Source organism: Anomaloglossus baeobatrachus, chromosome 6, assembly GCF_048569485.1.
Source record: "Anomaloglossus baeobatrachus isolate aAnoBae1 chromosome 6, aAnoBae1.hap1, whole genome shotgun sequence".
NCBI lineage: Eukaryota > Metazoa > Chordata > Amphibia > Anura > Aromobatidae > Anomaloglossus > Anomaloglossus baeobatrachus.
This window is the reverse complement of record NC_134358.1, coordinates 109530031-109556742: the sequence shown is the minus strand read 5'-3', so window position 1 is coordinate 109556742 and position 26712 is coordinate 109530031. Positions and strand designations below refer to the sequence as shown.

At 41.3% G+C, this 26712-nt stretch overlaps 1 protein-coding gene across 1 annotated transcript in view; it reads left to right on the top strand.

Moving 5' to 3' along the window:
* Positions 1-26712, top strand: part of CRISPLD1 (cysteine rich secretory protein LCCL domain containing 1) — a 123272-nt gene that overhangs the window by 84492 nt on the left and 12068 nt on the right. The window contains exons 11-14 of the mRNA XM_075316300.1: positions 623-666; positions 767-839; positions 12791-12866; positions 20682-20815. Of these exons, the coding sequence (XP_075172415.1) occupies positions 623-666; positions 767-839; positions 12791-12866; positions 20682-20815 (327 nt within the window). The remainder of the gene's footprint in view (positions 1-622; positions 667-766; positions 840-12790; positions 12867-20681; positions 20816-26712) is intronic.

The following is a 26712-nucleotide window of genomic DNA, read 5'->3' as shown; positions in this document are numbered from 1 at the left end:
AAATTCTTCAGTGACTGTGACTGAAGACTTTTGAATCCTCACAGTGTGCACATAGCACGCTGTCAGGATTCTCCTGTATGTGTCTGGAGTCATGTGATCGCATGTGTACGATATGCATACTTCAGGCTACATTCCTGTTAGATCTGTGCAGCCTCACTCAGTTTACTTGTTTTGAGTGAGGCGGAGAAAATTCAGTCGGAATCTGGACAGAAGTGTGGAAATCATATACCTGTGGCCCTGGAGAATCATGACAGCAGGTGGTGCGCCCGCTGTGAGCATTCAGAAGTCTGCAGTCACATAATACTTCTTGTAATAAAATCTAGTAATCCCTTAGTGCTAACCGGAACTCCTTGCCTTCACCTCCGATGATGGATGATACCTTAGTAAAAAAGCGTGGACAAGCTGCTTAATTCATATGGTTCACTCTAACCTAAAATGACATAGTATACCATTTGGATGATTTTGTGGGAGGGGAGGGGTTAATCTAATGATATTAGTCTACAATATACACAGTTTTGAATGTGCGTGTATTTTTTTTAATTACATCATGTTTATTCTACCTCATGTAAAATAATGAAAATACATTCCTGCCTTCTAAATATGAGTTTATTTTTCCCAACAGCAAATACCAATCTGCTAATTCCTTTACAGTCTCTAAAGTATCATGTGAGTATGTTAGTTTGGTGTGAAGCGATATTATATGCAATTTAATGAAATCAATAAAATGCTCTGAATCTATATAATGTATTGTATATTGTTTTTGTAGTTCAGGCTGTAACTTGTGAGACAACGGTGGAGCAATTATGTCCGTTTCAGCCTCCAGCTTCTCACTGTCCAAGGTAAGATCTTTAATATATTCATTTGATATTCTTATCGGAATTCGCTATTGTATTTGGTATAACACACAATAAATTTATGCAGCCAAATTTCTACAATTCTACTATTGCATATGTTTGATGTTACATTGCCACTTGCATCTCTTTACATTTTACATAATCTGTAAAACAAAATGATATCGCATTGGAATTAATGCTTGATTGTTGAATACATCATTAATATGGCACCATTAGAAATCTGTCCATAACATTCCTGACATCTGATACAGTATATGCTGCCCAATTCACAGGCAGCATGTAGCATGCACTGGCTTTATGAACTGAACCGGGTATGTTTGACTCAGAAATGCTGCGGTGTTTCAGAAACGAAACATACTATTAGTAGCTGCCGGGATCAAACTGTGCTTTAGTCTAGTCTGATAGGTGGATCCCCCAGACGCTTCTCCCAACCCACTGCTCTGGATTGACAGGTGTCTACATATACATGCACGTAGGCCCAGACCTGTCAATCTAGGGCAGTGGGTGGGGAGAAGCCGCTGGGCACCCACCAGTCAGACTAGTGTACAGTATTGCTCGATCCCTGGCAATGTATTGAGCATTAAATCACAGTTTGCAATTTTTACATCTATTGCTGCTTGTTTCTGGAAAAAAACATGGAGTCAAAATAGTCACTACATCTATAGATAAATTCCCAGAGGAGTGAATTTCTAAAATGAGGTTACTTGAGGGGGATTCTGCTCTTCTGGCGCTTAGGGACTCTGTATATGGAGGCCGCAAACTGTTCCAGGAAAATCCGCGCTCCAGGAGTCAAATATCACTCCCTTCCTTGCCTCTTGAGTCTAGCAGTGTGGCTAAGTAGTACTGTACAGCCAGGTTTTAGCAGAAATTGGGTGAAAAATTTGGATGCTATTTTTAACCATTTTCCTATGTGAAAATGTAAAATATGTCGCTAAAACAAAATGTTTGTGGTAAAAATGTCTTATCTTTTTTTTCAACACCCAATGGTATAATATACCGTGACACGCGTGTGGTGTCAATATCATTACTGCATCCTAGATAAATTCATTGAGGGTGTAGTCAATTATAGCAGGGTTATGTGGTTCTGTCACCTCAGGGGCTCTGCCAATGTGACATTGCACCCACAAGCCATAGCTGTAATACCTGCACTGCAATATGGTGCTCCTTCCCTTTTTCACTTTGTACTGTGCCTCAAAAGTAGTTTTCAACCAGATATGGGGTATTGGCATGCAGAGGAAAAATTGGGCAACAAAGTGTATGGTCTATTGTCTCTTTTTACCTTTCTAAACCTGAAAAACTTTGGGCAAAGCAACATTTTTATGGGAAACAATTTTTTTTTATAGTCACAGCTCAACATGATAAAACTCTGTGAAGCACCTGTGAGTTCTAGGTGCTAAACATATATCTAGATAAATTTTTTGAGGTGTGCAGTTTCAAAAATATGGTCACTTGTGGATGTTTCCACTGTTTAGGCACATCAGGGGCTCTGAAAAAGCAACATGACATACATTATTAATTTCAGTCAATTTTGCTCGCCAAAGTCAAATAGCGCTCCTTGCGTTCTGAGCCCTGCCATGAGCCCAAACAGTAGTTTTCCACCACACATGGGGTACCTGCATACTCAGGAGAACATAAACCATACCAATTGCTCTGCAATTTTTCCTGTTACCAATGTGAAAATGAAAAATATGGGGCAAAAGAAACATTTTTGTGGGAAAAATTAAAATTTATTTTTTTTCCTTCCACATTGCTTTAATCCCTGTGAAGAATGTAAAGGATTAATACACTTCTTGAATTGAGTTTGCACAGTTTGAGGGGTGTAATATTTAAAATGATGCCAATTTTGGGACTTTTCTGTCACTTAGACTCCTCGGTCACTTGAAATATGATGTGGTACTTACACACATGGTCAAAATTGTTGGTACCCCTCGTTTAAAGAAAGAAGAAAAACCCACAATGGTCACAGAAATAACTTGAATCTGGCAAAATTAACCCCTTCATGGCCAGCCGATTTTTCACTTTCCGTTTTGTTTTTTTCGCCATTCTTTTTCCGAGAGACGTAATTTTTTTTATTTTTCAGTCAATATGGTCATGTAAGAGCTCAATTTTTGCGGAACGAGCTGTATTTTTAAATGAAACCATAGGTTTTACCATATATTGTACTGGAAAACGGCAACAAATTTCCAAATGCGGAAAAATTGCAAAAAAAAGTGCGATAGCACTATTGTTTTTGGGATATTTTATTCACTGTGTTCACTATATGGTAAAACTGATGTGTGGGTGTGATGCCTCAGGTCAGTGCGAGTTCGTAGATGCCAAACATGTATAAGTTTACTTTTTATATAAGGGGTTAAAAAGAAATCGGCGCACGCCATATTCCGTGACCCGTAGGGTTCTCATTTTTCAGGATCTATGGCTCAGTGATGGCTTATTTTTTGCACCTCAAGCTGAAGATTTTAACAGTACCATTTTTGCAAAGATGCTACGTTTTGATCGCCTGTTATTGCATTTTGCAAAACATTTGTTGCGACCAAAAAACGTATCTTTGGTGTTTGGAATTTTTTTGCCGCTACACCATTTACTGATCAGATTAATTGATTTTATATTTTGATAGCTCAGGCATTTCTGAATACGGCGATACCAAATATTTGTATATTTTTTTATTTTTTTAACCCTTTAATTTTTAATGGGGCAAAAGGGGGGTAATTTGAACTTTTAAGGTTTTTTTTTAATATTTAAAACTTTTTTTTTACTTTTTGTTTTCATTTTACTAGTCCCCCTAGGGGGCTATAAGGATCAACAATCCGATCGCGCTGCACTATCTCCTGATCACAGATATACAGCTGTAAACAGCAGATATGCTCATTTTCTGCTTCACTCGGCTATGGGCTGAGTGAAACTGAAAGTAGTTCATGTGCAGTACATGAGTCATCACATGATCCTGTGCTACCATGACAACTACCGGACGTCACGTGATCATGTCACGTGACTTCCGTTATCGGGCGGTAAGTAAATGTTTACCGCCGATGGCGTTATAATGGCACTGTCACATATTGACAGCATCATTTAAGGGGTTAAATGGCACGAGCAGATAATGATTCTAATCGAGCCTAGCAGGCACACATCTCAGCTGTGAAAATCAGCTGAGATGTGCGCCGATCGCGGCATGCTGCTGGCGGCAGACCACGGGCAGTAATACTATAACCGTTAGGACATAATATTACTGCTTGCGGTTGTTAAGGGGTTAATAATAAATAAAAAAATCTATGAAAATGAGCAAATGAAAGTCAGACATTGCTTTTCAACCATGCTTCCACAGAACTTTAAAAAAAATAAAACTCATGAAATAGGCCTGGACAGAAGTGATGGTACCCCTGAAAATAAAGGACATGTTAAATCAAGGTGTGTCCACTAATTAGCATCACAGGTGACTACAATCTTGTAATCAGTCAGTGGGCCTGTACATAGGTCTTCAGATACTCACTATGCTGTTTGGTTACATGGTGTGTACCACACTCAACATGGACAAAATGAAACAAAGGGTTGTTTCAGGAGATTAGAAAGAACATTATAGACAAGTATGTTATAGGTAAAGGTTATAAGACCATCTCCAAGCAGCTTGATGTTCCTGTGACTACAGTTGAACATATTATTCAGAAATTTAAGATCCATGGGACTGTAGCCAACCTCCCTGGAAGTGGCCGCAGGAGGAAAATTAATGACAAAGCAAAGAGACGGAAAATACGAATGGTAACAGAAGAGCCCAGAAAAACTTCTAAAGAGATTAAAGGTAATCCTCAAGCTCAAGGAACATCAATATCAGATTGCACCATTCATCGTTGTTTGAGCCAAAGTGGACTTCATGGGAGACAACCAAGGAGGACACCATTATTGAAAACAAAGCCAGACTAGAATTTGCCAAACTACATGTTGACAAGCCACAAAGCTTCTGGGAGAATGTCCTATGGACAGATGAGACAAAAATGGAACTTTTTGGCAAGGCACATCAGCTTTAAGTTCACAGATGGAAAAATGAAACATATCAAGAAAAGAACACTGTCCCTACTGTGAAACATGAAGGAGGCATTATGTTATGGGCTGCTTTGCTGCATTTGGCACAGGGTGTCTTGAATCTGTGCAGGGTACAATGAAAGCTCAAGACTATCAAGGGATTCTAGAGAAAATGTGCTGTTCAGTGTCAGAAAGCTTGGTCTCAGTCACAGAAACAGGATAATGACCCAAAACACACAGCTAAAAACACCCAAGAATGGGTAAGAGGAAAACATTTTACTATTCTGAAGTGGCCTTCTATGAGCCCTGACTTAAATTCTATTGAGCATCTTTGGAAAGAGCTGAAGCATGCCATCTGGAAAATGCAACCTTCAAACACCAGACAACTGGAGCAGTTTGCTCTTGAGGAGCGGCCAAAATACCTGTAGAGAGGTGCAGAAGTCTCATTGACAGTTACAGGAATTTTTTGATTGCAGTGATTGCCTTGAAATATTAAGTTAAGGAAGGTGCCACAATTTGTCCAGGCCTATTTCATGAGTTTATTTTTTAAAAAATTCTGTGGACGCAAAAAAGCAATGTCAGACTTTTATTTGTTCATTTTCATAGATTTTTTTTATTTATTATTACTCTTGTCAGATTCAAGGTATTTCTGTGACCATGGTGAGTTTTTCTTTCATTAAATGAGGGGTACTAACAATTTTGACCACGTGTGTAAATAAAAAATGGTTTTGTAAATTTTGTTAGAAAAATGAGAAATTACTAATAACACTTTCACCTTTCTAACTTCCTAAAAAAATGTTTCAAAAATTGTGCTTATGTAAAGTAGACATGTTGTTTATTAATATTTTTTGTGATATAACTTGGGTTGAAGGGTATAAAAATTCACAGTTTGAAAACTGCAAAATTTTCATTTTTTTTTCTCAAAAAACACAATGTTTCAACCAAAATATACCACTAGTATGAAAGTGCCTGGACTTCTGATCAGCGGTGACAGCGGACACAGGCACGCGCGTCACCGCTGATGATTCTGTATTTAATAGCATATTAGTATATCCCTATAGGCGTGCTAACATGCTAAGAGGGTGGAATGAGCACAGGAACTAATGCCCTTAGGACTAGTCCCTACACTCTATACTTTTTCTAATGATCTCTTTATCTATGCTACTAGATACAGTGAGTTCTAGGCAGGGATTAGCAGTATGCACCTAGAACTGCTCGAAGTTCTGGGTGCATATTGCACCTGACAAGTTCCCTCTTTATACTGTGTAACGGGAGCTGCTGTGTAATCAATGAGCACTTTTCATTCCTACAGCTAAAGTGCTCATTGGGTAATGTGCTGTAATTAGTTACCACGTGTAACAGTTTTTCTTTTGGGTAGTTTCCTAAATCTCCCAAACTGTAATCAAAGCAGATCAAATAGGGTTAGAAATTTATTGCCAAGTCCAAAAACTAGAGGATCCACTGGTGGTCTCAGGTTGTGACAGCTATTGGCTCCAAGGATCCCAGCCATTTGGCATCAGTTGTTTGCCACCAGGGGAAATTCTTCCGAGGTTGATTCACATATTATTAAAAAGTATGTGACTTATGTAATTAAAAGTGGACATTGGCACGTACCGTGTAGACTGATCATGAGCGAGAGTAAACTATTCTGTACCCACTAAGAAGTTATACAAATTTCAAGGTGCATTTTCACAATTAACATTCCTAGAAATACTGTTTATAGTAATCTATGACTTATAGGTGTGGAATATTACACCGACAGGAAAATCATGTTTTGTGTCATTTACAGTAAAGTGAGGCACTACTTTTGGGAAGGGTTGCCTATGTCAGAATAGAGACATAATTAAAGAACTGCGTCATTAGTCAATCAAGAGAGGAAATGATCAGTGCTAAAAAGGAGGATGAAATTTAGAGTTTAGAGCCCTTGGGAGTGCAATGTATGAGGTCAATCTCTTATAATGCTTTGCTGGTAGTAAGAGGTCAGCCACAGTTGGATAAGCAAGAGTGCTCTTTAACAAGTGTAAGAATTTACAACTAGCTCTTGCATCAGTTCTGTAATTATGATTGCTGTGATAATCAACTTATTCTTACATTTTCAGTTTTAGAATTAGGCTTAAGTAAAGCTAATGAGAATATCTGTTAATGCATGGTTTTTTGACAGCAAGAAAGTTCTACTGTGCCCATAAGGACAGAAAAGAGGCTTATAAAGTATAATCTGCACAAGTTAGAGGCATCGGTTTAGTGACTAAACAGAAATATAGTGAGTTGCTACACACGGCACTTCTGGGGTGGTGGTCAAGTAAGGTCCAAAACAGTCTCAAGTAGATGTAAAAACTTGGCACTCAATTTAAATGTGAATAGTGATCTTTTATTGAGAAGAACTTGTAGGACCAGCACAAGCACAGATGTTTTGGTCAAAGACCTTCATCAGTGTGCGTACAGGGAGTTCTCAGAAGGTATAGCAACTTGGCAACTGGCATAGTCAGGTGTCCACCGCTGTCTATATGGCCACTGAATCGTCTGTGCTTGTGCTGGTCCTACAAGTTCTTCTCAATAAAAGACCACTATTCACATTTATCTTCAGTGCCAAGTTTCTACATCTAAACAGAAATATAGTCAACCTGTTGTTTTCAATATAGATTTCAAAGTGAAGAGCATAGTGACTGGGAAAACTTATCCGTAATGAATGAGCGACCATGCTCAGCACTGCTCTTTACTTGATCAGCGCGCTTGATACTTGGCTTAGTATCGGGGTGCTCGAACACCATGTCCCCGCCAGGCATGTTTTCAGCCACTAAACATAAGGGAATTTCCCATCAAGCACGATAATGTTGTAGTCATGTTGACTACTAACATTACTCAGGCTGACCACTCAGCATCATCGCATCCATAAAATACCCAGTGACACCATGCTTCACACACTGTATCCATAAATACCATAAATAGTGTTGAAGACCTTCTGCTAGAGAAGGGTCAGTGGGTTACAGCATTTTATAGCCTAAAGCCTGCTTTACACGTTGCAATTTCGCATACGATTTCGCATGCGATTTGCAACGCCCCCCTCGTATGTGTGGCACGTTCAATTTGTTGAACGTGCCTCACATACGAGTAACCCCGTCACACGTACTTACCCGTCCATACGACCTCGATGTGGGCGGCGAACGTCCACTTCCTGGAGTGGGAGGGACGTTCGGCGTCACAGCGACGTCACACGGCAGCCGGCCAATAGAAGCGGAGGGGCGGAGCTAAGCGGGACATAAACATCCTGCCCACCTCCTTCCTTCCGCATTGTGGGCCGGGAGCCGCAGAACGCTGGTAAGATCTGTTCATCGTTCCTGGGGTGTCACACACTGCGATGTTTGCTACCCCGGATACGATGAACAATCTAACGTGCAATTCTAGAGACAGGTACGATGTGCATGCGATGAACGTTTTCACATTCAATCGCAATCGCACGTACCTGTCACACACTGCAATGTACTTACAATGCTGGATGTGCGTCACTTACGACGTGACCCCGCCGACACATTGTAAGATACATTGCAGCGTGTAAAGCGGGCTTTACCGTCCTTCATGGTGCCAAGTTAAACCAACAGTCATTTTCAGGGCTAATTCAAATAGATTATATTATCTAATAATGCTGGTCTTAGTTTACAATTGTGTAGGGTTAGCTTCTGGAGAAGGTGTAGGGTATTAGAGGCATCTAGTCAGGGAAAATTCCCTTTCCGTACTTTGCTGCTGCCACGTAGAACCAAAAGTCTTTTTAGAGCCAATTTACATACATTCTATTCTCTATTAATAGAGCTCTTGGCTACAATTCGTGTAGAAAGAGCTGCTGGTAAAGGGACAGCATATTAGAGGGAGTCAGTCAGGCATTATTGCCTCATAGTCATTGCTTTTGTTGTTTTTTTCCCCTTCCCTATCAGAACCCTTTGGTGTTCCAGGGAAAAAGCTTAAGTTTCCCATTACATTCCATTATACTCGTTACTAGAGTTGAACACCTGAGCACTCGATTTACTAGATTCGAGTATCGAGCACTCGGGCATTTTGTTATCCACTCATCACTACTAATCAGTTGTCCGTTGTCATTCCCCCAACATCTGCCATAAAGGGTAGTTAGGGGATTCCTGAACACATTGGATTGTCAATGGGTACAAGCTTTAAATATTTAAGGGCATCTTAAGGGCAAGCTGTGTCTGCTAATCTGTGTCTATAATCTTCTCTGTGATTTATAGTTTGTGCCAATTTTACAGTCACTAGTTTGATAGATAATTAGCACACAAGTGATGACAGATGTGACAACATTATCAAAGGCAAAAACTGTCAAACTAGAAGCAATTTGCTCTTGAATCTGCTGCAAAATGTGTGAATAGTTCATAAATGCCTTTGTGGCATAGTGGAGCAGATCCGAATTCTGTACTGGATGGAATCTGAAACTGTTATTTGTTATAATTATATGTCTGCAGAAATCTCCTCCTACGCGCAGGTTATTTTATGTCTTCTCTCTTCCTGTTCTCCATTCAATGGCCTTTCATATTAAGCAATCTGATATGCTTTCAGCTCTTTGCTGGCATGTGCTGCTTCAGAACATAGGAACTATGTATTACATCAGTGGTTCATGCCTCAAACCTCCTTGTAGTAAATTGGCACGTTGCTTTTTGAAGGCGAGTTTAAACATACAGTTATAAGTTTTACCTTTTACAGAATGGAAATCCACAGACATTTATATTCTACTTTGTAATTTTCTGCATTCACTTCCATTTTTTTTACACTACGTTTTAGTACTTTTTTTTCTTATAATGCAGGACAAAAGTATGAATGTCAACTGTGATTTAAGCAAGAAAGGGAGAAAAAAATAAGCTTCAAAGGAAATGATTGGTAAATTTAGACGAGTGATTAGAAAGACGTAGTTACCCTGAACGGATTCATTAAATACTTGTGATTCAAATAAAAATCTAAAGTTTTGTCAAGGAATGTTTTTAGACACAATACAAAAATTTTATATTTGGGTTTGTTATTTTTTTAATAAGAAAATAAGTATGCTGATTGACTACAGCCGCCTTTATTCCACTATGACTGCAGTAGTGATATCGATCAAAAAACTGGCACCAATCCGGGAAGTAAGCTTTTTTTTTATTTTGTGTATGAGACTGGAATTTAGGGAACATGTAATGTATAAAAAATGCTATTAACATGCAAATAAGGGGGTTAATCTGCAGGCTATTAGCATTCTGACGTCGTGCAGCTGCTGCAGGCTTTCAGTCATAGAGGTGCAGCCAGACTGATTTCAGTCACCACTCTGCATAATGAGCAGCAGCTGTAACTGACCTCCCAGCACTGTCTGACTCCTGTCTCTGTACTAAATCAGGTCAGACCCGGGGGCATGGTTACAACTGCTGCTCATTATGCAGACTTCTGAATGAAATCACGCCAGCTGAGCCTCTGACTGAAATCCCTATCTGGAGGAATAAATAATCATTTTCTACGTGCAGCGGGGCTGTGTGTGGCAGCTGCATGGCAGCAGTACACTATTAACCGACAGAGTAACTCCATACCTGAAGGTTAACTTCTTCATGACCTTGGATGTGGTCCGTACGTGCTGGTTGTGAAGGAGTTCCCAACTTAGGAATGTACTTGGTACATCCTGGTTTTCATGCACCACCATGACTAAAGACACAGTAATCGCATGAAGGTGCCAGCTGTTTCCTACAGAATGGCACCGGAACTCATCGCTACGGGGGGTTTCGCTTCCCCGTTGTAACTACAATCGCTGTCACTGGCTGTTCAATCCTAGTACTGAATAAAGCAAAAGTTAGTGTCACAAAATAATTTAGGTTAGTTGATAGATCTATATTAGGGACGGCAAAAATATACTGTAGTAATAATCATTTACTAAAGTATTTTTTTTTATTTATATAGTCAGGGTTAGTGTCAGTTGCAGGCGCTCAGTACTTTTATTTTTTTTTATAGACCATTTAGGATTTTTTTTTTTATTTTACCAAATTTTTATATTTTCTTTTATAGATTTGTATCTTTTCTTTTTACGTTCTCTTATTCTATTCTTTGTTTTTCACTTCTATTCTAATAAATGAAAACGTTTACACTAAACACACACACACACACAGACACACACACACCTGAATAAAATTTGGTTATTTTATACACATACACCACACATGAAAAATAAAATGTCCTGCTCATCCAAAAGACGGTATACAGTCAAGAAGGCATATGCTGTTCTTGTCTCCAACACTGATAGTGAGGGAGAGGATCCCACCTTTCTTTTATTTTTCCTCCTCTTCCTCTAGTGATACCAAACCCCCATGTAGATGCGCCAGGACACCAAATGAGCCACCGTTAGTGACTCACAACTCACCACTAGTGACCACGTATTGACATAAGTCTCTATCTTTTCATTTTGTCCTATACTTTTTTTTTAGAAATTAAAGTGTGCTGCTCATACTTTCATAAATTAATGGGAACCTGTCACCAGTTTTTCGGCCTATACCCTCTGGCCACCACAAGGGGGCTGTTATATACAGCATTCTAACATGCTATATATAAGAGCCCAGGTGGCTGTGTAGAACGTAAAAATCATATTATAATACTCACCTAACGGTCGCACTGCGGTTCATTTGAGTTTATTGACCGGTGCCAGCACCTCCTCTTTCGGCCATTTTCGTCCTCCTTCTGAAGCCTGTGTGCATGACACATCCTACGTCATACGCACTTGCCGGTTCCGCGCAGGCGCACTTCAATACTTTAATATGCCCTGCTTAGGGCAGATCAAAGTGCACATTCGCAGGCCCTCAATGCTGGCGAGTGTGGATGACAACAAAGATGGCCGAAAAAGGCGGCGCCGGCCCCGGACAATGGAGACGCCCATCTGTCTCAAATCCATTGCAGCGCGACTGTTAGGTAAGTATTATAAATTGTTTTTTACATTCTACACAGCGGACTGGGTGTTTATATACAGCATGTTAGAATGCTGTATTTAAGAGTGAGCCCACTGGTGGTGGCCGCAGCTTATAGGCTGAAAAACTGGTGACAGGTTCCCTTTAAGGTCATACTAGTAGTCCTGACCTCTCTGCAAAGGGTGGTTAATTCCTGTTACAGATTCAGTACCAGTCATTTTGAAATACAGCCAGGACTGCAGTAGATTTTCTTTATCTTGGATTTATGCATTTTGATTTAGTCAATGGCCTACAGCCTAAGGCCTCTTTCACACGTCCGTTAAACACCACGCACGTTTTTCACGGACGTGTCAAAGGTGCGTTTTCCCCTCCGTGGGCTGTGTTTATGGCCTACGTTTATTCTCCTTGTGTTATCCGTGATAACACACGGAGAACGGAAACTTTTTGCTCACCTGTCCCTGGCGTCGCTGTCCGTGGTGCTGATGTTCGGTCTCCAGTCCTGCCGACTCCCCGCTGCTGCTGCTTCCGGCCGCAGTGAAGTGAATATTCAATGAGCATAATGAACGGCGGTTGGCAGCAAGTGACAGCAGCGGCAGAGACAGGAGGGCAGGAGAAGGTGAGTAAAGGTTTGTTTCTTTTTCTCACAGACACATGTCTTTTCCCGGGCGCGTGTCACACGGAACACATCCATGTGGTTCATGTGTGTTACGTGTGACACGTTTGTGTTCCGTGTGACACCCGTGATGCCGGAGATAAAACGGACATGTTGGCGTGTGGAGCACACGGTCACACGTAAGTACGAAACGGATACACGTTCCATGCAAAAATACTTACGTGTGCCCGAAACCATAGGAAAACATATGTCAACGTGTGTACGTGTCTCCGGTACTTGAGAAAACTGTCAAACATGTACCGGCACGTACGTGTGAAAGAGGCCTAAAAAAAAGAAAAGTATAATTGTCATATATGATGTACAGTTGATAAAATAATTTTCCTTTTTTTTCTTTTTAGAGTTTACTGTCCACGTAATTGTGCCCAAGCAAGTCCTTATTACGCTCGAGTTTTTGGAACTCGTATTTATTCTGATGTAAGTATTCTCATTTCTAATCCTTTTATAAGTAGTAAGGCAGTAGTATACGTCACATTATAGTACTTTATATTTTTTTGACAAGGCTCTGAAGCCAAATTGATACTGTATATGTAGACCTCTTTACTACCAATTGTTTAGAAATGGGAGAAGTACAAATCTTCAGGTTTTGAAGGTACCTTTAAGTACAGAATTTGTCACTGAGAAGACTGCTTCCAATTGTTCTTCTGTTTAGTTTTCTTGCTAATTCATTGCTTAAATGTGTGTACAAATGCTTCACACATTTAATAGAATTAAAGGTAAATGTCAGGAAATGCAATCCTCCTAAGCTATCTATATGGGCATGACTGTCATAGGAAGCTGAACAAAATAATTGATATCTGCGATCTGATGTGTTATTCCAGAAAAAAAAATCAATGTTTCTCTTAATTTGTAAATGAGCTGTTGAGATCTATTGGCCGGACACAGATTTTTCTGAGAATCTGCCTCCAAAGCCTATTTTACATGAAAGTGGGCATTACCAGTGTGAGACATGTAGCTCAGGAGATTGGACTGTCAGTCATTAGATGTCTCAAAAAGGAGGATTTCTATTGAATAAGACATTGGATCCCAGATGTCAAAGTATCATTTTATTCAGCTTCCTATGACCTACCATGTCCATATAGATGGCTTAGGAGGGTTGATCCTATTGACAGGTTCTCCTTATTTGTAAGGAACATACTAAATAGACAGGAGAGTTTCTGTCTGTCTGAAAACTTAATCAGGATGCACTGACATCAATTTTAATTCTGAAAGTAGAAAAAAGCCTTTTACAATCCATAGAGCCAAAAGCAGACATATGGCCATTTATAAGGTACTTAGACTTTTGCATTGTTTTTGTACAGTCAGTCATGTCATAACCATCCAAAACTGAATCCTACAGAAATTATGGAATGGCCCTCCAACTACACATCCAATTCCGTTCCCTAAAACTTCTTCAGCACCTGAGGTCCTGGTTATGTCACACAGTCATTACTCATGTGACCACAGGGGTGTAGTAACATGCTAATGGAGCCGACCAGCAAGGGGAACTAACACCAAGGGAACTAGTCCCAGGGCTCATTAGCATACAATAAAAGATCTTTAGAAATACGTTTTCTAAAGATCTCTTTATCTATGCTAGGGTATACAGTGACAGTTAGGCGGGGATTACTAATATGCACCCAGAACTGCTCATGGTTCTGGGTGCATATTGGACCTGACAGGTTCCATTTAAGTGTTCAAGGCTTATAATTCTGAGGTGTACAGAGATCTGAATAAGCCTTAAGGAGATCTATCTAAAATATGGATTATTAAATGCAATGCTCAATGGGAAAAAGCAAGCAAATTCATTCTGGTCAGAAGACAGAAGTGAAAAGCAAAGGCGACAACTTTTACTCTTTGGGAACTCCTATGAATTTGAAATCTGGCAAAACACTTGACTTAATTTTGCTAACCGCACATAAATTACACACAGTGGCTTTGCCTTGTAGTAAGATCTGAGGGCATATACCAAAATTGTTTTCATACCTCTGGGCTATAACCATATTTCCGTAAGAATTACATAGGTTTACGTAATGAAGGAAGTATCAAAGGATGTAGGTGAGGTAAACTGCATACTTAGCCCCCTTTTATCCATCACACTCTTTTCACAGTCTGGTATGAAAACCATAATTGGATAAATTAAAATATTGAGATTTTGAAGAGTTGATGGTGAGTGAGGTGCCTTCCTGGCTCGCAGTCTAAATTCTTGTTTTGACAGATAAGTGCAGTGGTCTTAGAATATCTTTAACAGCTTTATAAGAGATTACTGCCTAAAACACCTGTTCTGCTCTAATAACCGGCTGTCCAAGCAAAAGTGCACTCTCATGATATTTGATACACCCCTCAACCTGAATCTGTTATTGCACTAAGGATTTCAGGCCACTGCATGTGAATACCCAACAGAAAGTTTTCCCTTAACGAGACAGTCTGTGACCGGCTGACCTCTGACATGCAACTGATACGTGAGCTAAGACATGCGGCACCGGATGTGTAAAACTTTTGCACTAACACGTATTCAGAAATATACCAAGCCACTTATGGACAAAAATGCGCATTATATTGAGACAAAGTAAACCAAACACTCAGCCCTCCTGAGTTCACATGCTATCTGTGTGTGTTTTATACAAATAGGACTTTGTGTCACACACAGCAGTAGACGTCTCCTACATAGACCAGTGATGATAAGATACACTCTAATCACCAATACTATTTAAAGTTTTTCCCATTCTATTTTTAAATCACTTTAAGATTATGTATGCGTTTTCAAATAATATATACAGTATTGTTGTAGTAAATCTAAAAAAAATCCTATTTTCAAGCTGCAGCTACTATGCAAGCCTATGTATTCTATAGTTGTAGACTCGAAAGCAGAATTATGTGAAGTCTGATCCTATAGTCATGTTTGTGTTTCATCCTTCCTTCTGCCCCACTTCTGTTTTCCAACATGAAATATACTTCTACAGTTGTGGCAAAAGTTTTGAGTCTCACCCAAAGTTTGTTTTTCACAACGTTTGCTATTTCAGTTTTTGTAGTGGTAATTTGCATTAAGTCCAAATTGATATGAAGAGTGTTCAGATAAATTGCAAAGAAGTTAATTTTAATGGCAAATAATGAAATCATAAAATCCCAATTTCCACTGAATTCTTGTATCGCAAGACCTGCTTACATCATTTCAATGAACTTCCCATTAGCTCAGAAGAAAGTGTTATGAAGGACAAGGCAGCTGATATCACTCTGTCCTGCTGATTGAATTGTAAGAGCAGACTGATTGCGTTAAATGAGGGATGGTGCTTAAAATCATTTAAATCATTGCCTTCTTTTGTTATCATTGTTACCTTCAAGGAAACACATGCAGTAATCATTGTTCTGCATCAAAAAGACATTACAGGCAGGAAATTCATTCTTCTAAAGGCCCCGTCACACTAAGCAACATCGCTAGCAACATCGCTGCTAACGAACAACTTTTGTGACGTTGCTAGCGATGTTGCTGTGTGTGACATCCAGCAACAACCTGGCCCCTGCTGTGAGGTCGTTGGTTGTTGCTGAATGTCCTGGGCCATTTTTTAGTTGTTGCTGTCCCGCTGTGAAGCACAGATCGCTGTGTGTGACAGCGAGACAGCAACAACTAAATGTGCAGGCAGCAGGAGCCGCCTTCTGCGGAGGCTGGTAACCACAGTAAACATCGGGTAACCAAGAAGCCCTGTCCCTGGTTACCCGATATTTACCTTTGTTACCAGCCTCCTCCGCTCTCACTGTCAGTGCCGGCTCCTGCTCTGTGCACATGTAGCTGCAGGACACATCGGGTTAATTAACCCGATGTGTGCTGTAGCTAGGAGAGCAGGGAGCCAGTGCTAAGCATTGTGCGCTGCTCCCTGCTCTGTGCACATTTAGCTGCAGCACACATCGGGTAATTAACCCGATGTGTGCTGTAACTAGGAGAGCAAGGAGCCAGCGCTCAGTGTGCGCTGCTCCCTGCTCTCTGCACGTGTAGCTCCGTGCGCTGGTAACCAAGGTAAATATCGGGTTGGTTACCCGATATTTACCTTAGTTTCCAAGCGCAGCATCTTCCATGCGGCGCTGGGGGCTGGTCACTGGTTGCTGGTGAGCTCACCAGCAACTCGTGTAGCCACGCTCCAGCGATCCCTGCCAGGTCAGGTTGCTGGTGGGATCGCTGGAGCGTCGCAGTGTGACATCTCACCAGCAACCTCCTAGCAACTTACCAGCGATCCCTATCGTTGTTGGGATCGCTGGTAAGTTGCTTAGTGTGACTGGACCTTAAGATTGTCCTGAAATATATCATTTATTGCATCAGCAAGGAACTTGAAATAGAGGTACAATTACTGTAAAGAAGGCTTCAGTACACTCAAGATAATCCAGCAAATGCCAGAACACCCTTCTAAAGAGCATTCAACTATAGGATCAGTTCAACATCACTGCAGAGCTTGCTCAGGAATGGCAGCAGGCAGGTTTCAGTATTTCTGCATGCACAGTGAGGTAGAGTCTTTGATAACTGGTCTAGTGGCAAGAAAGGTAGCAAAGATACTATTTATCTCCAAGAAAAACATCAAGGATGGACTGACAGTCTGAAGAAAGTAAAGGAATGGACAGCAGAGCACTGGAGTAAAGTTAATTTTTTTTTTCTCTATTGAAACCCATTTCAGTTCTTTGGGACATCTGGAGGAATGATTGTCCAGAGATGAAAAAGTGAGCACCATATGTTCCGTGTCATGCCAACAGTAAAGCATCCTGGGACCCTTCATATGTGGGGTTGCTTTTCAACCAAGTGGAGTCACTCACAATTTTTGCTGAGAACACTACCATGAATAACAAATGCGACCTAAACATCCTCCATGAGCAATTTGACGATAAACAATGTTTTTTCCAGCATGATGGACACCATGTTAAATTGCCAAAGTGATAACTGTATTGGCAAATTCATATATAAACACAGTGCTGCAGCCCACTGCGGTTGATGTATGCATGAAATATTGCTATAAACATTAAAAAATGTAAGGTACTTAGTTAGTTAGCACTTTTTGATCAAAGATCATAAAAGCAATATTTCATGTATTCATTAATCGCAGTGTGCTGCCACACCGTGTGTACATATGGCTGTGTATTGGCCATACAGCGGATTTGTCCTATTTTTTTTCTCTCGTGTGAAAAATAAACTTTTGTCATCGTTAAAATCTTGGGTCCAAAGCCAGTGGTCAATCCTCAAAAAGTTGGTGGCCAAAAAAATTCCACAGAAATGGTGATAAACTCCAAAAACTGATTAAGCAAGAGTAGGTCATCACTCAGGATTTGGCCCAGAAACTGATTTCTAGCCTGCCTGTGCGAATTGCAGAAGTCTAAAAAAAATAAGCGTCAACACTGTATATAGTATTGACCTTCTTATGTGGGCCAAATGGACCTTTTACCCTCCCCCCCAAACCTCTAGTCAACCTCTGCAACCTCTATCGTTACGGGACTACAATTAGTGGAAATCACTTGGATTGAAAAGTATTCCTTTGGGAAAAACAGTATTCTCATATGACACCATATAGGAGTTGATCTCAAGCAGTATTAGAACTGGTGCAAAAGAAAAGTAGCCCAGTTGTCTTTTCACAACCAATGAAATTGCAAAACTGCCTCTAAACAATTTAAATGTTTGGTTGCTATGGGTAGCATCTCCACTTTCCTCTTAAACTAGTTTTAATAATTCACCCCCACTGTCTCATACTGACTCTTTTGAGCTCCAATGGTGATGATGATGGCTCATCACCAAAATTGAATACATTCCGTATGTTCCACCACCTGTGATTATACCCTTCTTGTTCCCTTGTATTTTTATTTATAGTTTCTGTAATTGTTTTGTGTTCTAAGACAGGGTACATGTGCTGCCCCCATGTCAGCAGCAGCCGGGCTGTACGGCCGGTTCTTGGAAATCATAGGGGCGCTTACCCGCTCCTCTGAGGCCATTTCTAACTTGCGTGCCCGGACAGCAGCAGCCAAGCCCTTCATCTCGGTGGTCCACCGCATCATGAGAAAATGCGCCTGGGCCTAGATCCTCAGACACATCCTCTCCTTCTGCACTTCAATCCAGTTGGCGGTCCCGGGAACGAGCCTCTCCACTTGCTGGTTGTCGGACCCCTGAGACATCCTGCCACTTGCTTGTCCAGGAACGGGATTTGGCAAAGTCCTGGTGTCCCTGCCTTTTATCTTCTTGTGTCACATGCCGCTTTTTCTCCCCCCCCTTGAATTTTCGACAGCAGTCTCGTGGGACCCACTATCCTTTGCGCTTTTTGTCTGGGGAGTCACTCACTTCTGCTCGAATTTCCAGGGGACGGGGCTTCAACTTTGCGCCCTTTTCTGGGGAAGAAGACGCCGGCTTGGTTTTTTTTTTCGCGCCCAAAAATGGCGGCAAAATGGCAGCTGTCGAAAAATTTTCAAACGGATCACCGTTTACAGTCCAAAACAAGACACACTTCCACCAGGTAGGTGGATGGGTTACAATCCTGTTTGTGACGCCAGGTTTCGAGGTGTGCTGCCCCCACATCAGCAGCAGCCGGGCTGCTCGGGTCCGGATCCACAGTGGCTTGAGGGGTTTCCGGACCCGGGGGACGCACGGACACTTGAACAAAAGAGGGCGTATATGTACGGGGATTGCTGTGGATACTTCGTGATGCCACCCACAGTGTGTGGTGATATGGAGTACCACCGCTGCTGTTGGAAAGCACCCGGGGGTGATGGAGTGGCAGCTGGTTGTTTAACACCTCCGTGGATAGGGGTGGATGCCCCGGGGCTCAGTGTCCAGGACACAGGGAGTGATGTAGGCCAGGGGTGGCGCGCCGGGCCGGATAGGGAATGTTGGTGTACTCACTGTTGAATAATTGCACACGAGTCTGTTGGGTAAACCAAGGTGTCAGTGGCCAGCTGCTGCGTCCGGGTGTACTCGGGTCCCACACCCGGCTGGTGTACCGATGTCCCTTTCTCTGGCACTCTGTAATTTTCCTCAATTCTGGACAACTCCGTATGTAACGGGGACGTCCACTCCCAGTATGTTCTGGTTGGGAGACATGCCTGCGAAAACTGACTATTGGGATCTCAGTGGGTGTTTGAGGATACCCTATCCCCCACGGTGGGCTGCCGTTTCGCTCTATCTGGGCTAACACTTCTGGTGCAACGTCTGGAACCTTGCTCCCTTGGCCTAGAAGCGTCTTGCAACCGTCTTCTAACTAGGGTCCAGGTACCCCGCCTGTGCACGGTTTTTGTACCGGATCTCTGCTGTCGGTACCGGCGGGCTCCAACCCTGTCCTTGTCCACTTTGGATTTCCCGCGACCAGACTCCCGTCGGCTGTGGACATGGTCCACTGCTTTCCACCTAGTCAGTAGACCATGGCCAGTACCCTAGCTACCCTTCACTAGGCTCAGCTTCACTCTTTGCTCCTCTAACTCTGAACTTCAAACTTAAACTAACTTGTTCCCGCCCCCAGATCCTCAAGTCCCCTAGGTGGGCACTCCCAATCCGCCTGGTCCTGCCCACTGGTGTGTCCTTCTTACCCGGAGGGGAGGTGGCTAGAATTTTGTGGCATATGGTACCTGATGTGGGATGGTGTTATGTCAGGTGAATGTCTTTCTGTGACCACCTGGCGGCACCAAGGCGTCACATACACACAGCGTTTGTGGCCATTGTTGGATGTATAGGCAAAAAAGTTATACACCTGACAGTGGCCAGTCGGGATAGATGCTGAGGTATTATTCCACTAAAGGAACAGATTGCAAAAAAATGTATACAACACGCTATACATTTTTTACAGTAACACATTATAAAAACAGTACATGGGTACGTATTGGCCAAAAAACTGGCAGATTACTGATGAATGTGGACCTATGGAAACTGAAGGCATTTCCTGGCGTATGTTTCCGACAGTGCACAAACACCATGCTATAGAGCCAAAAAGTGCTGTGTCTCTCTCTCCTGTATGTGTCTTGTCTATTTTTGGTGTGGAAAAATAAAGTGTTCAATATAAAGCTTGCTTTATCAATATGGTAATTATATTGTTATGTAAAGTAAAAACCAAAGGAAATGCAAAAATCGTAAGCCTATTGATGTGTCCAACTTTTTATGTCTAATGTACTGTATATTATGACCGTGTAAAAAGGATGGCGATGTCTTGTTCTCTAATGCCATAAAATACTTATTTTCTCCCTCTGTTGTAATAATATGCAATTATTGTATCCAATTTTTAAAATGTCTGATTTCTTCCAAAGATATCAAGTATTTGCAAGGCAGCCCTTCATGCTGGTGTAGTGCGTAATCATCAAGGAGGTTATGTGGACGTTATGCCAATTGATAAAAAGAGACACTATTTTGGATCATCCCAAAACGGAGTGACTTCAGAAAGGTAAATCCATCTACATGTATGTAATTTAAAGGCGTTGTCCAGTGAAAACAAGTTACCACCAATGTGGGACCCCAACAGTCGGAACCCCATCTATGAAAAAGCTATCACCATTACAGTACGTGCACATGATCAAGACCCGCTGCGTCCTGGACGTGGTGGTGGCTGGTCCTGATCTGCAGGGCCGCGAGCCTCCTCTGCAGGAGACCACAACTGCTCATGCCCACGATCAGGATTTGGGGCGTTGCGGCACCATTTTATGAGAACGGTAACATTTTCATTTTTCTGGAATCTGGAGCTAAGTGATGGCTTATTTTTTGTTCCCTGAGCTAATATTTTACTGATACAATTTTTTGGTCGCCTGTTGTATTTTATTGCATTCATGTGGCAGCCAAAAAAGTAATTTTGATTTTGGCATTTTAATTTCGTTTTTAGTTACGTTGTTTTAAGGATTTTTTTTTCATGTTTTGAAAACTTTCAAGTCTCCTTAAGGGACTTGAAGCTGAAATTGTCCTATTGCCTGTTTTGTACAGAGCAGTTCATCAGCCCTGCTCAAGTATAGCAGAAATCATAATATCGCAGCTGGCATTGACAAGAGTGTCATGACAGACATAGGGGTCATCAACTGACCCCTGAATGTCATGACAATCCATGAAAATTATTATTATAAATAAATTCCTAAATACATTTAATTAGCAAAGCACATTTGATTGTCTTGGGAGATAATCACTAGAGTATATTAAAATAGCCTACATCTTGCTGATAGAACTGACAGAAACTTGTCATAGTATGCTAATAGGAGAGGCGCCTGTGAGCATGTGCAGTAGGAAGTTTATCCCCCTGTCTTCATGTATAGGAAAATGTACTCCTAGTGGATAGTCTGTTTTAATATGGGAAAGACCAAGGATGCTGAGGTAAGAAGAGGCTGTTCACACTTCTGTATACCATTAGTGCTTTACGGACACACACATACCCAGGATCATTATGTCCAACCGGGTTTAAAAAAAAAAACCCCGATTCAGGTCAGATGCTGGGCCCCATATAAGTCTATGGGAACTATAATCCGTTGCTTTCAAACAAAGGTAGAAGGGGTAAAGGGATTGGAGCAAGCGCGTTGTACTTACCAAATTTCCCACGTGGCTCTAATGCGACTTTCGAGGCCACTCATTATCACTCATGCATATATATTGCTTCTCCCACCCAAAGGCAGTCCCCACATCTCTGATTGGTTGCAGTCGGATGCTCCCCCACCCTGTGTGACAGCGTGTCTGAATGCTCTATTGTTGTAAAAATAAATAAATTAAAAAAGTGGGGTAGGGTCCCGCCATATTATGATACTCCGCCATGATAAACTATACTGCCACAGCCTGCCACCTCCAGCCGTGTGCTTGTCTTGGCTGTGTATCAAAAAAAATATTTAAATAAATAATTTAAAAAACTGGCATGTGGTCCTCCCAATTTTGATACCCAGCCATGATAAAGCTGATATCTGGGAGATGATATTCTCAAGCTGAGGAGATCTATGTTTTTTGGGCCCCCCAGCCGAAAAATAGCAGCCTGCATCCACCCAGTATTGTCTCAGCGACAATCACAGAACTTTACCTAGCTCATCCCGAGTGCCCTTGTGCGGTAGTAATCGGGGTAATAGGGGGTTAATAACAGCTCACAGCTGCCTCTAAGCACTAGATTAATAATGGGAGGCGCCTATGAGACCCCCCCCATTACTAATCTGTAAGTGAAAAGAAATAAAGAATTTTTTCAGTTTGTGTTTATTTGAAATAAAATACAAAAAGAAATCCCCCTGTTTCACCACTTTATTAACCCCATAAACACCCAGGTGCCACTGTGACGTAATCCACACGAGGTCCCACAATGATTCCAGCTCCACTACTTCTGAAATTACAGCGCGCAGGCATAGAACATGACCGCCTCCTGTGAGCTTTAGGTAGATAATAACTGAGCCTCAACGAGTTACCACCACACCAGGATGTGACAATCCTGGATGGCTGCAGGCTGCTATTTTTAGGTTGGGGGCCCAATAACCATGGGCCTCCCCAGTCTGAGAATACAGCTCTCAGCTTTCAGCTTTATCATGGCTGGATAAAAAACTGGGGACTGCATGCCGTTTTGTAAAAATTGTTTATCTAAATAATTTAAAAAAAGGCTGCATGCAGATCTTCTTATTTTGATATATTGTACACATAAAGAACAAGGAATAGTGTGGGGGGAGTCTTTATAAAAATAATAATTTTTTCCTGTGTGTGTGTGTGTGTTTGTGTGTGTTGTTTTAACTTTTTAACCCCTTCAGCCCTAGAGCGTTTTTCGTTTTTGCGTTTTTGACTTTTGCTCCCCTTCTTCCGAGAGCCATAACTGTTTTATTTTTCTGTCAATCTTGCCATATGAGGGTTTGTTTTTTGCGGGACAAGTTTTACTTTTAAATGAAACCATAAGTTTTACCACATAGTGTACTGGAAAACAGCAAAATATTCCAAATGTGGAAAAACTGCAAAAAAAGTGTTAATTGCACAATAGTTTTGGGATGTTTTATTCACCGTGTTCACTAGATGGTAAATATGATGTGTCATTGTTATGCCTGAGGTTGGTGCGAGTTTGTAGACACCAAATATGTATAGGTTTACTTGTATCTAAGGGGTTAAAAAAATTCACAAGCTTGTCCAATAAAAGTGGCGCACATTTTGAGCCATTTTCCGAAACCCGCAGCGTTCTCATTTTTCAGGATCTATGGTTCAGTGATGGCTTATTTTTTGCGTTTCGAGCTGACATTTTTAATGGTACCATTTTTGCGCAGATGCTACGTTTTGATCACCTATTATTGCAGTTTGCGCATAACTTGCGGCGACCAAAAAACTTAATTTTAGCGTTTGGAAATTTTTTGCTGCTACGCCATTTACCAATCAGATTAATTGAATTTATGTTTTGATAAATTGGGCATTTCTGAATGCAGCGATACCAAATATGTGTATTTTTTTAACCCTTTAATTTTTAATGGGGTGAAAGGGGGGTGATTTGAACTTTTAAGTTTATTTGTTTTTTTTTATTTTTTAAAGCTTTTATTTTTACTTTTTTTTATTTTATTAGTACCCCTAGGGGGCTATATGGATCAACAATGCGATCGCTCTGCCCTATCTGCTGATCACAGCTATACAGCTGTAAACAGCAGATATGATCACTTCCTGATTCACTCGGCTCCGGGCCGAGTCAAACCGAAAGTGACTCATGATAGCTACAGGCATCATCACATGACCCTGTGCTACCATGGCAACCACCGAAAGTCACATGATCACACACGTGACTTCCGGTGGGGGCGTTGGTAAGTGAAAATAATGGCCGCACACATATACATCTCGCTGCCAGACTTTGGCAGCGAGATGTAAGGAGTTAAATGTTGCGGGTGGAATGCAATTCCACTTGTAACATGCAGGCACACATGTCAACTGTTGAAAACAGCTGATATGTGCGCAGATCGCCGCGACCTGCCCACAGCAGGGGGCGGGGTTTAACCTCACATGATCCATGATGGATAGATCCATCATTGGTCGTGAAGAGGATAAACTTACTGGGTTAGTGTCTGATAGACTTATCTACATTAATAACCCCTGGGCTTGATGCCTGCTGACAATTCTGAAATCAAACCAGAAAATATTATCCCGATACAACTCCAGCGCAATCGGGAAGAGATGGACTACAGTATGCTGAGCATCGCACCCTCAGGTCTTATATAAGACCCGTGGGATGCAATGTGGCTAGCCAATTGCAGTAATCCCAGTAGCTATGACTGCCATTATCATGACTGGCAGGCAATCCCTACATATTTAGTGGCTGAAAACCAGCTGCAAAATATATGGAGCTAGGATTCCAGTAATGAACGTGCCCAGGCATCCTGATGCTCAATCAAGTATCAAGCTCTCTCATCACTATTCTTCACCTTGTTCTGGGCCACCATTCCAGACTTGTGTAATGTGCATCGCAAAGTGTTTGCATGGACATCTTTGTTCTCACTAATACAAAGCATACGAACCACCTCTACTGCTGTGTTTGTGGCGTCAGAAGTGATATATCTTGTGATCTGACTTGTTGACTCTGATATTTTGCCTGTACATCCACCTCTTGGCTTTTGAATGGATGGACGGACTTCATTTGGTGTTCTTCCAACTGTCAAGGATGATGTTGTTTCTATTTTTTGGAGAAATGTTCTTCATGGCTGTTTCTCGATTCAAACCAGTGACCTTTCGCTTGGGAACCAACCTGATAACACACTGAGCTATTAGGGAATGTGAGAAGAGGTTGTAATTTGTAGTTGCAGCATACAGGAAAAAAAAAGATCTCTCCTCACCAGTAGAACAACAGTAACAATGAAGTGACATGACAAGAATCGGCAAAATTCATAGTATGCTAATTAGTTGTAAACCAAAGTTACGTAAAGTCAAAAGTTCAAAACTTTGTTACCCTTTTGCTCATTGGTGTATATGACGCTTGCCTGTTCCGTATGCTGAATAACAGACCAACACCATGATTTTACCACCTCCAAACTTCATTGCTGGTATTATGTGTTTGCTGATATATAGTACCTTTTGGCCTCCAAACATGGTGTGTATTATTGCATCCAGACCAGACTATAGTCTCCCAGTATTTCACAGGCTTGTCTAATTGTTGTTGAGCAAACTTTAAACATGCTTTGAAATGCTTTGTGATCAGTAATGGAGCATGTTGCATGTTGAGTGTGTATACAGGCCATGAAGGTTGCTTGCATTGCTTATTGTTTTCTTTGAAACAATTGTACCTGCTGATTCCAGGTCTTTATATATTTCTCCACAGTTGGCTCTTGGATAACTTGTCTGATAATTATTTTCACTCCTTTGAAATGTTGCGGCGAACATCAGGTCGTGGCCGGTTTATGGTGAAATGTTGCTCTTTTCACTTCGGATTATGGCTCCATCAGTGCTCCCTGGGACCTTCAGTAGTAGAACCTTCAATTACCAATGCCATCGGTATTTTTTGCAACAATTAGGTTGCAAAGGCCTTGAAACAGCTCACTAGTTTGTACCATAATAATGAGATGATTCTTGTGTGGCACTTTGGTAATCAGACACCTTTTTATAGTTGAAAACTGATGTTATTTTTCACTAAAAAGCAGGATGCTTTCTAATTACTTACAAAATTAGTCACATGTTCTTACTTATTTCCCCCCTTTGTATATGCATATGACTGATCGAACACTTGGACTGATTTCTACTAAATATTATTATTTGTGCCTTCTTGGTTGTTAAAACAAATTTATACATGTAGATTTATTTTATTTATGAAGAATTTACATCACAAAATAAGAATTAAACATGCATAAATATTGTCATTGACACAAACTTAATTTACTGAAATGCCTCACAAAAGTGGTGCTTTAAAGATTTCTTGCAGTGAGTTTTGCCAGGGCAATCACTTTGAATAGACCAGCAGTAATCCGCCATCATGTGGGTAGCTCAGTGTCCTTGGTATGTTTCTTGTATAGTTCTTAAATCTTGGTGAAGTCTTTCACCCTGCTCTTCACTTAGGTCACCAAGGTTTTCTAAAGTCCACTTCACACATAACGAGATCGCTAATGACATCGGTGCTACGTCACAGTTTCTGTGACGAAACAACGACTTCACCAGCGATCTCGTTATGTTTGACACGTACCAACGATCCGCCCCTGCTGTGAGATTGTTGGTCGTTGCTGAATGTCCTGGGCCATTTTTGGCTCGTTGGGGTCCTGCTGGGCAGGATGGATCTGTATGTTTGACACCTACCAACGATCTCGTTAACGACCTAGATGAGAACTTAAAGTGTGACATGTAGGCGTGTAGTACGTCACCATTTCTGCGCCCCCTCTGCACCGATTGGTTGGC